The 16,148-nt window shown below is 43.2% G+C and overlaps 1 protein-coding gene across 2 annotated transcripts in view; it reads right to left on the reverse strand.

Annotated features, from left to right (window-relative positions):
- The window catches only part of PLCH1 (phospholipase C eta 1), a 248,057-nt gene that overhangs the window by 74,452 nt on the left and 157,457 nt on the right, over positions 1-16,148 (reverse strand). For both annotated transcript variants that reach the window (XM_029072294.2, XM_029072286.2), the window contains one exon: positions 4,876-5,046. In XM_029072294.2, the coding sequence (XP_028928127.1) occupies positions 4,876-5,046 (171 nt within the window). The remainder of the gene's footprint in view (positions 1-4,875; positions 5,047-16,148) is intronic.

A 16,148-nucleotide genomic window follows, 5' to 3' on the forward strand; every position in this document is an offset into this window, starting at 1 on the left:
TTCTCAACTCTAAAATGAGGATTAAATAAAATTGTTCTCCCTCTCCATCTTAGACTGTGAGCCCAACATGGGACAGGGACTGTTGCATCTACTCCGGTGTGGAGCACACAGCAAGTGCTTAAAAATGACTATCCTTATTATTACTATTAAAATCTCTATTTTCTAGCAATCTCAGCTGCCCCTCTTCCCTCCCCTCAAAAGCTCCAGAAGCACCACCTCCCTGCTCCAAGCCAACACTAAAGAGCCTGTAGTTCCTGAATTTTTGACCCTAAGTTCTGAGGGATTGTGAGCTTGTGTGACTCCTTGGGCTCACAGCCAAAAGAGGACCCAGAAGACAATGTTCCAGGACCTTTGGCTAATTTTTGGAAAAACAAAGCTCCCTGTTCCTCCCCCAGATAAGGGAGAAACAACAAGACAACAGAGAAACACACATATCTCTCAAAGTCACCAAAAAGTGACTTTAAAATGGGATCCTGGTCAAGTCCAATTACAGTCCCCTTGACAGCAAAACACTTCCTAGCTTCTTGGATGTTTTATAAACTTGCATAAAGCCCGAAAATGATACTGTCACCATCTGACATGAATATTTCTCATTACTTTGTCTTCACATGTGGGATACATCAACAACAATATTAAAAGTGTCAGGAAGGATGCCCTCGGTCTCATTCGGCTCCATCTCAAAACCTGTCAGCCTTTCCTGCCACTTTCTACATAACTATTCCTTCAGCACAGCCCTCCATGATCTGTGGTTTTTAATTTTAAAAATGTTTTGGGCCTTGCTGACTGACCTAGAATCTTCTGGTTTAAGCAAGAATAAAATTAAAGCAATATGTGGGGGGGGGGGGGGGAAGATGGGGGAAGCAGTGATCACTATAAATGTGGCACATCAAAAGTACAATTTGATTCTAATCAAGCTAGGAAAAAGCTGGTTGGGTGAATAAAGAGAGAATGGCCATGGTTATGAATATAAAACAGCAAATCTGTGCATCCCTGAATAACTAATAACTAATAACTAATCCAAATGTCCAGTGAGCTGAAGCCCTTTTCATAAAATAAGGCTATTTGATATTTGATATTTCAAGTGCTGAGATACTGACATTTCTGCTGACAATAAAGAGGTCTCTCAAATTCTCTTTCTGATCCTGGGTTGCCACCTAGAAGTCAGTCAGTCAATTGTTTTTATTGAGTTCTCACTGTGTGCAGAGCTCTGCATTAAGCACTTGGGAGAGTATAACAGAGAGCTACCCCAGGCACTATTAGACAATAACTTGGGTACTCCCTGATTCTCTTCTTAGTAACCCAAAGTATCCAGGTCACAAATATATCTGGTCCCAAACATTTAGTACTATTCACAACAATAACATACACTGAGTGCCTGTTGATGTACAGTGTACTCTTAGCTACTTGGTTCAATCTGTTTATATTGCATCTATCCCAGGGCATAAGAGTGCTCCAAATGAATACCACAGCTTTTATTATTGTAATGTATAGAGTTATATAATATCACTCAAAGATCCAATCTTTGCTCTTGGGAAGCTTAAACTCTAATGGAAGAGACAAAATGCCAGATATGGTGGCCTAGTGCGAGTCACAGGACCTGTGGTCTAAATCCAGCTCTAGCACCTTCCTGCTGTGTGACCTTGATCAAGTTAATCACCTTATCTGGGCTCCAATATCCCCATCTGTAAAATGAGGATAAAATACCTGTTCTTGCTGCCTCTTAGACTATAAGTCCCATGTAGGATGGGGGCAGTGTCCTATCTGATTATAATAACGATGGTATTTGTTAAGTGCTTACTCTATGCCAAGCACTATTCTAAGCACTGGGGTAAATACATGGTAGTCAGGTTGTCCCATGTGGAGCTCACAGTCTTCATTCCCATTTTACAGATGAGGGAATTAAGGCACAGAGAAGTGAAGTGATTTGCCCAAGGTGACAGAGCAGACAATTGGCAGAGCTAGAATTTGAACCCACATCCTCTGACTCCCAAGCCCGGGCTCTTTCCATTAAGTCACACCGCTTCTGGTATCTTGTATCTAGTCCAGTACTTTGTATCATGCTTGGCACATAGTAAGCACTTAAATACTACTATTATTCCTATCCTTATATAATAGGAAAAAAGAAAAGTGATGCATAATAAATGCAAGGAACAGAGAGATGTATCTGTTATTTATTTGAGTGGTTGAGAAGGTGAAATAAGAGAAAGGTGGAGAGCTAATCAGAAAATGCCTCTTGGAGTGGGTAACTTTATAGGAAAGTTTTGAAGATGGTCAGTGGAGGGACTTAGTGAAGCCAAGGTAGGGAGCATTCTGTTCAGGGGAAAGAGTACAAGAAATGGACTGGAGATTATGGGAGTTAAAATCAAGTTTTAGTTAAAAAGCTTTATTTGGGAAGAGCAAAAGAGTGCAAGTTGAGGTGTAGCACGGGAAGAGAGCAGAGCTAGATCTGATGGAGAGTCTTGAAACCAATGGTTAGGACTAATATGAGGAGAAATAGGTAGCTACTGGGGGTTTCTGAGGAAGGGAGTGATACATTTCAATCAGCAATTCAGAAAGCTGGTGTACATAGCTATATGTCAGATTGAAAGCTCATTATGGGCTAGGAACATGTCCACTAATTAATAATAATAATAATGGTATTTGTTAAGCGCTTACTATTTGCCAGGCACTCTACTAAGTGCTGGGGTGGATATAAGTAAATCAGGTTGGACATATTCCCTGTCCCACATGGGGCTCACAGTCTCAATCCCCATTTTACAGATGAGGTAACGAGGCCCAGAGAAGTGAAGTTATTTTCCCAAGGTCACACAGCACACAAATGACGGAGGCAGATTTAGAACCCATGTCCATCTGACTCCCAGGACCATGCTCCCCACTACTGCACTCTCCCAAGTACTTAGTATAGTTCTTTGTACATAGTAAAGTGCTCAATAAATATCACTGATTGATTAGAGATGCTAGAAGTATGGATATTGGTAAGGAGGATATTTCAACAGCTGGGAAGTGCTGAGAGATTGAACTAGGGTAGTCATAGCAATAGTGGTATTCTTATAGAGATGAAAGGGTATACACATAAAACAACAGCAGAATAAATGGCAGAATTCAGAAACAGACTGAATGTGGAAAGTAAATGACATAGAGAAGCCAAAAATGACACCAAAGTCTGTAATAGAGTAGAAAGTGAAATAGTGACCCATGATAGGAAAGCTTGGAGGAGGAGACAATTTAGGAAGGAAGGTGAGGAGTGAGAAGTTTAAGGTGCTGGTGGTTCTAACTAGATTGAGATTACCTAGAGATTTATTATGATACTTGCTAAGCATTTAATATGTACAAAGCATTGTACCAAGCACTAGGGTAGATACTAGATAATCAGGTTGGACACCATCCCTTCCCCACACAGGGTTCACAGTCTAAGTAGGAGGGAGTAGGATTTAATTCCCACGTTACATATGGGGAAATTGAGGCTAAGTGACTTGACAAAGATCACACAGCAGATAAGTGGCAGAGTCAAGATTAGAACCCAAGTCCTCTGATTTCCAGGTCTATGCTCTTTCCACAAGGCTAAGCTGCTTTCCAGATCAAAGACCTGGAGGGAGGGTGAAAGATCATGGCTGGAGAGGTAGCTATGGAAGCAAAGGAGTGATGTTTTCCTTCTGAGAGTAGGGACAAAAAAGGGGACAGGGATTTCAGCAGATAAATGAGACCTGAGAGGGCAATGACTTCAAAGAACTACAGATCAGATCACCAATCTTTCAGGGTCTTTTCAATCCTTATTTGAAATATCCAAGTCTGTTCCGAGACCTGGGATAACCAAGGCTGGAAGTCCAACTCTACTGTGGGGATTACTGTGGCCATTGGCCTGTGGAATTGACACCTTGGGTTGGAAATTCAATCATTCATTCAGTGGTATTTATTGAGCACTTACTGTGTGTGAAGCACCATATTAAGCACTTGGGAAAGTTTAATATAACAACAAATAGACATGTCCCTAACCACTGTGAGCTCACAGTCTAGAAGGGGATGTTGTCCAAAGAAGAGGGAGCTGAAATCATGCAAAAAGATGAGCTCCCCAGAGATTGAACAGAACGCCAGGATAGCAGAATTACTGAATTCCCTTTTATAAGAATAACAAGAGTAAATGCTGAATTTCCTTTTTCTCGGAATACATCCATATGTGGTATGTTAGTTTGAATGCAAAAGTCTAGTGAAACAATCAATGACATTATCCAGATGTTTTTCTGCAACAAAGAAGCTTCCTTTAATTTCAGAAAGTTGGTAGTACAAAAACATATTATTGCTGTCTAGGACTAAGCCTGTTGATGGTTAAATAACCTCAAAGAGATCAACTTTTCATGTTTGTTCATCAGGACAGAGATAAAAATATTTCAATAATAACTCAATTTAAAATTTCTCTACTTAGCTAACTTCGTTTAAATCGAACCCTAGTGGAAAGGGCACAGGGCTGTTGTGGGCAGGTAATGTCGGTGTTTATTGTTATATCGTACTTTCCCAAGCACTTAATATAGTGCTCTGCACATAGTAAGCGCTCAGTAAATATGATTGAATGAATGAATGACTGGGAATCAAAGGACTTGGGTTCTCCACCACTTGTTAGCTATGTGATTTTGGCTGCCAATTAATTTCTCTGGGCCTCAGTTTCCTCACCTGTAAAATGGCGATTCAAAAGCTACTCTCCCTCCTACTTACACTTTGAGTCCCGTGAGGGGCAAGGACTTTGTCTAATCTGATTATCTCATATCTAGTCCAGTGCTTGGCACATGGTAAACACCAGGCCTAAGTTTCTCTGGCATTTCTTTCCTGAGTTCTTCTTTGGTTTTCTACAGTATTTAAAGGTGGAACTAAGAAATTTCATACCTTTTGTTCCACCTTCAGAAACTGAGCAAGTTCTTCCACGGTTAAGTGATCCTTCTTGTCACTGTAGCTCAAGAGGAGTAGGTAGAGGTCACGTCGCAATGACATCATTTTGTAGAACACACAGAACTCCTCAAACGTCAGGGTCCCTTGGTTCTCATCTGTGTCTGCCTCCTGAGAAAGGCACCACACAAAAAAGAAATGAGGAGATGATTTGATGAGACACATTCAGAAAAGAATGTCCAACCAGATAGACATTTAGCAAAAAGTAAAATGAAAAACAGCTCTGAGGATATATCCACCTTGTTCAGTTCTGAGAAGGAAGCACAAATCAACAAATCTAAGTGACCCAAAAGAAGGTTCTTAACAGTAAATCCAGAATCAGTTCTTGGAATTGGCCACTGAGGGCAGGCAATATGTCTAACAACTCTGTTATCTTGTACAAGCAGCGAAGCAGCATGGCTTAGTGGATAGAGCACGGGCCTGGGAGTCAGGAGAACATGGGTCCTAATCCCGGCTCTGCCACATGCCTGATGTGTGACCTTGGATAAGTCACTTAACTTCTCTGGGCCTCATTTAACTCATCTGTAAAATGAAGACTGAGACGATGAAGGACAGGGACTATGTCCAACCTGATTAATTTGTATCTAACCCAATGCTTAGAACAGTGCTTAGCACATAATAATAATAATGATGGCATTTGTTAAGCGCTTACTATGTGCAAAGCACTGTTCTAAGGACTGAAGCACTGTACTAAGCACTGAGAAAATCGGGTTAGACACAGTCCCTGTTCTAAGTGAGGCTCAGTCTCAATCCTCATTTTCCAGTTGAGGTAACTGAGGTACAGAGAAGCGAAGTGACTTGCCCAACAGCAGACAAGTGACGGAGTCGGAATTAGAACCCATGACCTCTGACTCCCAGGCCTGTGCTCTAGCCACTACACAAAGTAAGCACTTACCAAGTACCATAATTTTTTCTTTTATTCTCCCAAGCGCCTATTACAGTGCTCTGCACACAGTAAGTGCTCAATAAATACGACTGATTGGCCATGCTTCAGGGAGTCATGGAAAGGTGCTTGATTTGCAGTTGATTTATTTGAGTTGCTTATGTTGCTAGCAGCCTCACCCTTGCTTATGGTGATCAGTTGGCCTGGTTTTGCCAGGATAATTCTAGCTTTTGCTGGCTTGTCCTAGAGATTCAAGAAAAATTCAGGGATGAGCAAAGCATTCAAGTTTTTATACTAGGGTCAGAAGCACCAACTGGACTAGTAAAGATGTCTGTTTCCAACAGCCTACCAAATAAAACACACACACAAACACACCGGACCCTTCCACTTCAAGGCCTTTCATTCTAGAGGTCCCAAGCAGACTTGGTGACGGGGGCAAGGTCACATAAGCTCAGCCCCAGCATGCCCAATTCTTCTGCTAGGAGAGGGCCCCTCTCACTGACTGTTCAGGCTAAGGACACAAGAAATGCAGCACTCTGTCCCAGAACCTGGATTAATAATAATAATAACAATAATGTTGGTATTTGTTAAGCGCTTATTATGTGCAAAGCACTGTTCTAAGCGCTGGGGTAGATACAGGGTAATCAGGTTGTCCCATGTGAGGCTCACAGTTAATCCCCATTTTACAGATGAGGTAACTGAGTTACAGAGAAGTGAAGTGACTTGCCCACAGTCACAGAGCTGACAAGTGGCAGAGCTGGGATTTGAACCCATGACCTCTGACTCCCAAGCCCCGGCTCTTTCCACTGAGCCACGCTGCTTCCCTAACCTCTCCTTCCTACTGCCATCCAGAAAGGAAAGACCAAGTCCAGCAAGGGTTTATAGCATAGACTAAAAGTGGCTGACACAGTGGCAGTATTGCACCTTCTTCCTCATGTTGTCTCCAAAAGCACACATGAAACCTCAGTTTTTTCATTCTTAAATCTGGTCACCACACCCTAAGAGGCCAACGTTTTCCATAATGCATTTCACTTCCAAGGACTGAATTTCAGGAGATGGGCTCTGGAAACCCTGACAAGCTGGAATATGATGACCAACAAGACCCTCTTGTGAGTAGTAGAACCAAAATGAATTTAGCTCAGCCGGTTCCTAAGAACCATTGTAACAAAGCAGCATGGCTCAGTGGAAAGACCCCGGGCTTGGGAGTCAGAGGTCATGGGTTCGAATCCCAGCTCTGCCACTTGTCAGCTCTGTGACTGTGGGCAAGTCACTTCACTTCTCTGTAACTCAGTTACCTCATCTGTAAAATGGGGATTAACTGTGAGCCTCATGTGGGACAACCTGATTATCCTGTATCTACCCCAGCATTTAGAACAGTGCTTTGTACATAGTAAGCGCTTAACAAATACCAACTTTATTTATTTTATTATACTTTCTTTTTTCTCTAAATCCACAATCTGAGCAAATGGCCACTGTTATCAAGGGTGACTATTTATCCAGTTTCATATTGGACAGTCCAGGACAAACCATTCCTCTCCAAACACCTTGAGTTAGTTGTCAACACCCATCTTTACTTCCTTTCCAACTTTCTCCTTGATCCACTCCACTCCGGCTTCCACCCCTTTCACTCCACGGAAACTTCCCTCTCTAAGACCTCCTTCTTGCCAAATCCAGCAACTTCTGCTCCATCCTAATCCTCCTTGACCTCTCAGTTGTCTTCAACACTGTGGACCACCCCCTTTGCCAGGAAACATTATCTAACCTCAGCTTTACTGACACTATCCTCCTGTGGTTGTCCTCCTATCTCTCTCCCTCTCTTTATTAATGGGCTTTGTAAATGCTTACCATGTGCCAGGCACTATACTAAGCACTAGGATAGATTCATTCATTCATTCAATAGTATTTATTGAGCGCCTACTATGTGCAGAGCACTGTACTAAGCGCTTGGAATGAACAAGTCGGCAACAGATAGAGACAGTCCCTGCCATTTGATGGGCTTACAGTCTAATCGGGGGAGACAGACAGACGAGGACAATGGCAATAAATAGAGTCAAGGGGAAGAACATCTCGTAAAAACAATGGCAACTAAATAGAATCAAGGAGATGTACAATTCATTAACAAAATAAATAGGGTAATGAAAATATATACAGTTGAGCGGACGAGTACAGTGCTGAGGGGATGGCAAGGGAGAGGGGGAGGAGCAGAGGGAAATGGGGGGAAAAGAAGGTTAAGCTGCAGAGAGGGGAAGTGGGGGGCGGTAGAGGGAGTAGAGGGAGAAGGGGAGCTCAGTTTGGGAAAGCCTCTTGGAGGAGGTGAGTTTTAAGTAGGGTTTTAAAGAGGGGAAAAGAATTAGTTTGGCAGAGGTGAGGAGGAGGGCATTCCAGGACCGCGGGAGGATGTGGCCCGGGGGTCGACGGCGGGATAGGCGAGACCGAGGGACGGTGAGGAGGTGGGCGGCAGAGGAGTGGAGCGTGCGGGGTGGGCGGTAGAAAGAGAGAAGGGAGGAGAGGTAGGATGGGGCAAGGTGATGTAGAGCCTTGAAGCCTGGAGTGAGGAGTTTTTGTTTGGAGCGGAGGTTGATAGGCAACCACTGGAGGTGTTTAAGAAGGGGAGTGACATGCCCAGATTGATAGATACAAGCTAATGAGATTGGACACCATTCACATTCCACATAGAGCTCAGAGTGTTAATGGCCATTTTACAGATGAGGCAATTGAGGCACATAGAAGTTAAACGACTTGCTCAAGATCACAGAGCAGACCTGTGGTAAAGCTGGGATTAGAACTACATCCTCTAACTCCCAAGCCTGTGCTCTTTCCATCAGGCCATGCTGATCTCTGGCCACTTCTTATTCTTTTTCACAGGTTCCTCCTCTGCCTCCTGTCCTCTAACCATGGGAGTCCTTCAGAGCTCAGTTCTACATACCTTTCGATCCTCCTCCTTCCTTGGAGAACATATTTGCTCCCATGGTTTCAACTACCGCCTTTATGCTGATGATTCCTGAATCTACCTCTCCAGATCTGAGCTCTCTCCTCTGCAGCCTCCTGCCTTCATAATTTCTCTTCTTGGATGTTCCACTGACACCGCAATCTTAACATGTCCAAAAGAGAATTCCTCATCTTCCCCCACAAACCCTGTCTTCTCTGTCACGGTAGACAACACCACTATCCTCCTTATCTCACAAGCCTGTAACCTTCAACCTACATATTTAGTATATCACCAAATCCTGTCAATTCTACCTCATAACATTGCTAGGATCTGCTCTTTCCTCTCCATCCAAACAACTATTACCCTGATGGAAGTACTTATATCCCACCACTACATCAGCCTCTTTATTGACCTCCCTATCTCCTACCTCTCCCTACTCCAGCCTTTACTTCACTCTTATGCACAGATCATTTTTCTAAAAATACATTCAATCCACATTTCCCTACTTTTCCTCCTTCAGTGGTTGCCCATGTGCCTCCACACCAACCAGAAACTCCTGATCATTAAAACACTCAATCAGATCTCCCTTTTGGTTTCTCTCAGATTCTCTCTTTGTTGCTGAACTGTACTTTCCAGGAACTTAGTACAGTGCTCTGCACACAGTAAGCATTCAATAAGTACTATTGAATGAATGAATCTCCCCCTCCTACCTTACGTAACTTTTTTCTTACCACGACACAAACACACTTCATTCTCTTAACAAAAACCTACTCACTGTACCTCAATCTCAACTATCAGTCAGTCACAAAGAAAGTGCAGAACAGTGTATTAAGCATGTAGGAGAGAACAATACAACAGAGCTGATAGACACATTACCTCCACAGAACAGGTTTACATCTATCACACCTCTGATATCTTGCCCACTTCCTCCCTCTGACCTGGAGCTCCCTCCCCTTTCATACCCAACAAACCATTGCTCTCCCCACCTTCAAAGCCTTATTAAAATCAAATTTCCTACATGAAGCTTTCCCCAATTTGAGTCCTCATTTCCCCTAACTTCTGTTCTTTCTGAGTGGTCTACGCACTTGGATCCGTACCCATTAAGCACTAGATAATCACCCTACACTCAGTACCACAGCACTTACATACATATTGGTAATTTATTTCAATATCCATCTCCTGCTCTAGACTAAGCTCCTTCTGGGTAGGGAATGTGTCTACCAACACTGCAGTATTGCCCTATACCTAGTACTCCACACATAGTAAGTGCTCAATATGTAGCACTGGTTGATTGATCTTCAGTACCTTCAGAGGCCATCTTAGTGCTACCATCTTCCATATTAGAATGAGCTATCAATTAATTAATCAATAGAATTCACTCTGTGAAGAGCACTGAACTAGGCACTTGACAGAGTACTTTACAGTAAGTAGAGAGTACAATAAGTGCCCTTATTGTACAATATCATACAGTAAGGAATTTATAATCTAATGGGGGAGATAGATATTAAAATAAAATACAAGTAGGGGAAAGCAATAGGGTATCAAGATATACATAAGGGTATATCTCATGTATACATATATATAAGTTCTCCTGAGGGGAGGGGCATAAGGATACAAGTGCTTAGGGGATGAGGAAGGACTGAAGTAGTTGGTGAGGGGTTGCAGGGAACAGGGCAAGGAGATGAGAGATTAATCAGAAATAATGCCTGAATGGTAAAGTTGGCCTTTGGAAGAATAAAGTGCTCACATGAGGCCCTTTCCCAGATAAGGAAGGTAGACTCTGGCCTCAGAGAATCTCAGCCATCTGGGGGCCTTTCAGATGAGCTGGATTTCACTGGTCCTACTTCAACCAAGTTCTGGTTATCTCATCTGCCACTGAATTCAGAAAGGAAATGTTAGAGACTTCGGATTCCAACTTGGAATCTCTTGTTACTCTCTATATGGTAAATAAGGCATCCTGCTTCCTTGACAGGTTAGAAACATGAATATTCAAATTGACCTATTGGCACCATGAAAAGTCAAACTGGCTCACTACAACCATGAATTATCAAATTGCTTTACTGGAACAATTAATATTTAAAGGAACATTAAATTCAGCCCTCAAACCAGCAGGTAGAATAGCTGATAAATTCAAAAGGAGTCAGCTAGGAATTTGGCCAGTCAAACGGTCAATTTAACATTTCCCTGCAACTACAACCAACATGTGTGCTTTATTAGCATGATCCAAATGACAGAGGGATCCATTAATCTAGTTATCCGTTTGCTTCAGACTTCATTGTCCCCTAATCTTGATCTCAGTGGTTCAGTTAGAGAACATCTCACCATCTCCTCAGAGATCTCTAAGTCTTCTCTCCCACACCCTCAGAACAGACTGCCTGCTCCAGAAGGCTCATGGTGCCCCTTCATCCACCATGACGTTTCCGAGACAAACTCACAATCTTATATAAATGTTGCCTTGGAACCTCCACTTTCTCAAAGGCAAACTTCCCTTCACCCTCGACTTCTTCCTCAGTCAATAAGTAAATCATATTTTATTGAGCACTTACTGTATGCAGAGCACTATACTAAGCACTTGGGAAAGTACAATACAACTATAAACAGACACATTCCCTGCCCACAGTAAGCTTACAGTCTAGAGTGGGAGACAGATGTTAATATAAATGAATAAACTGCAGATATGTATATAAATGTTGTGGAGCTGGGAGGGGGGATGAAGAAAGGGAGCAAGTCAGGGTGATGTAGAAGGGAGTGGGAGAAGAGGAAAAGTGGGGTTAGTCAGGGAAGGCCTTTTGGAGGAGATATGCCTTCAATAAAGCTTTGAAATGAGGAAGAGTAATTGTCTTTCAGATATGAGGAGGGAGTGTGTTCTGGGCCAGAGCCAGGATTGGGTGAACGGCCTGTGGTGAGATAGATAAGACTGAGGTACAGTGGGAAGATTAGCAGTAGAGGAGTGAGGTGTGCAGGCTGGGTTGTAGTAGGAGAATAGCAAGGTGAGGTAGGAGTAGGAAAGGGGATTAATTGCTTTAAAGCCAATGGTGAGGACTGTCTGTTTGATGAGGAGATGGATGGGCAACCACTGGAGGTTCTTGAGGAGTGGGAAACATGGCCTGCATGCTTTGGTAGAAATATGATCTGGGCAGCAGACTATAGTATGGACTGGAGTGGGAAGAGACAAGAGGCAGGGAGGTCAGCGAGGAGACTGATGTAGTAGTTGAAGAGGGATAGGATAAATGCTTGAATCAACATAGTAACAGTTTGGATAGAGAGGAAAGGGCAGATTTTAGCAATGCTGTGAAGGTCACACCAACAATCACTCCTCCACCTGGCAGTCATCAAAACCTGGCTCACACCTCACGACTCACCAGTCAAAGGATACGTACGACCAGCCTGTCCATGCCCGACAATGACCCATTTGCACCAGCATTCCCCAGCTCCATCCCTTACCATCTCTTCCTTTGGGGTACACTTTCTCCAACTCTACCACCCATCGCAACTAGGAGTCACAGGTGCACTGGCCCCATCTCCAATTTAATATTCTGAGTGATGTTGACACTTTTCTTACCTTCCCTCTCCTCTGCTACATGGATCCCTAGGTTTTCAACATCCCATTGGCTTTCCAACCACCCACTCCCTCTCACTCCTCAACTCTGCCAACTTCCTGCTCCACTCCATCGGACCCACTTACTATAATTGTATCTCACTGTATCTCACACTGTATCTCACACTGTATCTCAATCCCTGGTCACTGTACTATTTCAAACTTCATCAACAGTGAATTGCCACCCTCCAACTACAACCTCCATCCCTACCTCCCTCAAAATTGTTCTCTCCCCCAACGGAGGGCTCCCATCTCTAGACCACCTCTAACTATTCCAGCCCATCGTGCCCCAACACAGGGGTACTTGGTCAGATTATCCCAGTTAAGGTATGGGAATTTCCACCACAATTCTGGCCGGAGCTCATGACTTCAAATTAATCCAGACTATGTCATTAACAAGGTTAAATCTGGAAGACAGTGGGAATAATGCTGAACCATGCATAAGTCTTGTAGCTCCTGAAATAATCAACATCTCACATTGGACTGCAAGTGTGTATCTCTGGGATTTCCTGACATGATACATCACTGGATAAATCAATTCTCTTCTAGAGGCAGCAGGCTGCCATGTCATCTTGATTTTCTGGGAACTCCCCAAAATAACTCAGTAGTCATGCCCCACTTCACACCTAAACTTGCTAACTGAAAATTGTACACAACCTCCTTAGACAATATATTTGAGGTAATCACTGCTGGAAGGATAAGGAAGGAATGCTTTATTATCTCTACCTAGGAAATGACTTTTTGTAATGTGAAACGATAGCCATATTAACTACTGTTTTTTGTCCCACCTTGCCTTAGACTGTGAGCCCGTCATTGGGCAGGGATTGTCTCTGTTGCCGAATTGTACATTCCAAGCGCTTAGTACAGTGCTCTGTACATAGTAAGCGCTCAATAAACACTATTGAATGAATGAATCCATCCCCCTCACAACCTAACCATTACCCTATTTATTTTGTTAATGAGGTATACATCCCCTTGATTCTATTTATTGTGATTATGTTGCCTTGTTTTTGTCCGTCTGTCTCCCCCGATTAGACTGTAAACCCATCATTAGGCAGGGATTGTCTCTATCTGTTGCCAAATTGTACATTCCAAGTCCTTAGTACAGTGCTCTGCACAAAGTAAGCACTCAATAAATACTACTGAATGAATTGAATGAATCCCTGTAGCCAAAATAAAACTCTGTACACTGCATGGCCAAATCTACTTCTTGGCCTCGTACTCACCAAGAGATCCTTTTCCCTCAAAGCTGATCATCCAAGTATCACTTATGATAGATGAGCCAAGATTCTTTAAAACTCTCTTAGGAATAAGCATTTTTCACTAGCATTTATCTTTCCTGTGATTCTTTAGAATCTGTTTACTGCCAGACTTAGGTTTTATGGCTGAAATGATCCTGGAAGCTATTCCCCAGAGCACAAAAGATGTGCTAATTTCAGGTCCCACCAGGAATTTTCAACTTTACAGGCTCCAACCTTTTGACTGTGTGGGAAGAAAGAGGCTGCACCAATACCGGTTCAGGAATCAAGCCTCCAGCCAGGACCAGAGAAAGGCTTAAATAGAATAGGAAAATCCTGGTCTTTTCTGACTTGGCACAGCATATTGAAATATCAAGGGATCGCAGGCAAAAAGACTGGAAGCACATGGTGCCAGAGCCCTGAATTGCACCAGGATAGATTGAATATTAACAATTTTGGTATTTGTTAAGCATTACCATGGGCCAAACACTACATTAAGGCAGACAGTCTCAATCCCACATTTGACTCATGTCCTAGTAAGAGGGGAAATACGTACTGCATCCCCATTTTTCAGATGAGGAAACTGAGGCACAGAAAAGTTAAGTGTTGTGCCCAAGGTCACAGAGCAGGAAAGTGGAAGAGCTGGGATTGGAACCCAGGTCTTCCGATTACCAGGACGTGCTCTTTCCACTACTCCATGCTGCAGTATTCTGAAGTACCCTGGCTCAGGAAAAATCTGCGAGAAAGACGGCATTTATGTCAGGATCTCTTCTTTCCCCCTTTTTGACTTAATCCTGATGTAGTTTATTTGTTAATTGCTGATCATTTTGATTTTACCTTAATGTTACTGAGGCTGATTTAAATTTTCATGAAATAACCTTTTCCAATTTTTTTTTAATAGGATGAAATACCTGCATGTTGGCTGTTGTCTATATTGTAAGTTCCTCCTCTAGTTGCAAGCTCTTTGTGAGCAGAGATCAAATCTTTCAACTTTAACTGTGGGGGTCCCTCAAGATTCAGTTCTGGGTCCCCTTCTAATCTCCATCTACACCCACTCCCTTGGAGAACTCATTTGCTCCCATGGCTTCAACTACCACCTCTATGTGATGACACTCAAATCTACATCTGCTCCCCCGATCTCTCTTCCTCTCTCCAGACTTGGATTGCTTCTTGCCTTCAAAGACACCTTTATATGAATGTCCTCCCATCACCTCAAGCTTAACCTCTCCAAACAGAACTGCTTATCTGACCACCCAAAGATTGTCCTTCCCCCGACTTTCCCATCACCGTAGAAGGCACCAACATCCTTCCGTACCCTCGGTGTTATCCTTGACTCCTCTCTCTCATTCAACACACATATGGAATCCATTACTAAATCCTTGTCGCTCCCACCTTCACAACATTGCTAAAATCCACCTTTTCCTCTCCACCTAAACTGCTACCATGTTAATACAGTCACTCATCCCTTCCCGCTTGCATTACTGCATCAACCTCCTTGTTGCTCTCCCAGCCTCCTGCCTCTCCCCACTCCAATCCATACTTCACTTTGCTGCCCGGACCATTTTTCTACAGAAAAGTCTGGACGCATCACTCTACTCTTCAAAAAACTCATGGCTGCCCATCCACCTCTGCATCGAACAAAATCTCCTCACTGTTGGCATTAAAGAAGTCCACCACCTTGCCCTCTACCACTTCACTTCGCTACTCTCCTTCTACAATCCAGCCACACACTTCACTCCTCTAATGCTAACCTTCTCACTGTGCCTCCATCTCGCCTATCTCACTGCTAACCTCTCTCCCACATCCTGTCATAGGCCTGGAATGCCTTCCCGCCTCAATTCTGACAATTACTCATCCCTTCTTCAGAGCTTTATTGAAGGCACATCTCCTACAAGAGGTCTTCCCAGACTAAGCCTCCCTTTTCCTCTTCTCCCACTCCCTCTGCGTCACCCTGACTTGCTCCCTCTGTTCTGCCCCCCTCGCAGCTCCACAGCACTTATACACACATATGTAATTCGTTTATTTATATTGAAGTCTATCTCCCCACCTCTAAACTGTGAGCTCACTGTGGGCAGGGAATGTGTCTGTTTACTGTTGTATTGTTCTCTCCCAATCACTTAGTACACTGCTCTACACACAGTAAGTACTCAATACAATTGAATGAACTTTATTGTATTGTACTCTCCCAAGCGCTTAGTGAGCTCTCAGTAAATACCAATGATTGACTGTCTGTATCCATTTCTAGTCAGTCTAGTCAGAAAACTGTGAAGCAGCTTGCCTTAGTGGATAGAGCACAGGACTGGGAGCCAGAAGGTGATGGGTTCTAATCCCATCTCCACCACTTGTCTGCTGTGTGACCTTGAGCAAGTCACTTCACTTCTCTGGGCCTCAGTTACCTCATCTGGAAAATGGGGATTAAGAGTGCATGCCCTATGTGGGACAGGGACTGTGTCCAACCTGTATCTTGTATCCAACCCAGCACTTAGAACAGTGTTTGGCACAAAGTAAGTGCTTAACAAGTACCATAATAATAACTAATAATCAGGAAGAGAGCAATAAGTTCTT

The sequence above is a fragment of the Ornithorhynchus anatinus genome, chromosome 1 (assembly GCF_004115215.2).
Source record: "Ornithorhynchus anatinus isolate Pmale09 chromosome 1, mOrnAna1.pri.v4, whole genome shotgun sequence".
In the NCBI taxonomy this organism is placed as follows: Eukaryota; Metazoa; Chordata; class Mammalia; order Monotremata; family Ornithorhynchidae; genus Ornithorhynchus; species Ornithorhynchus anatinus.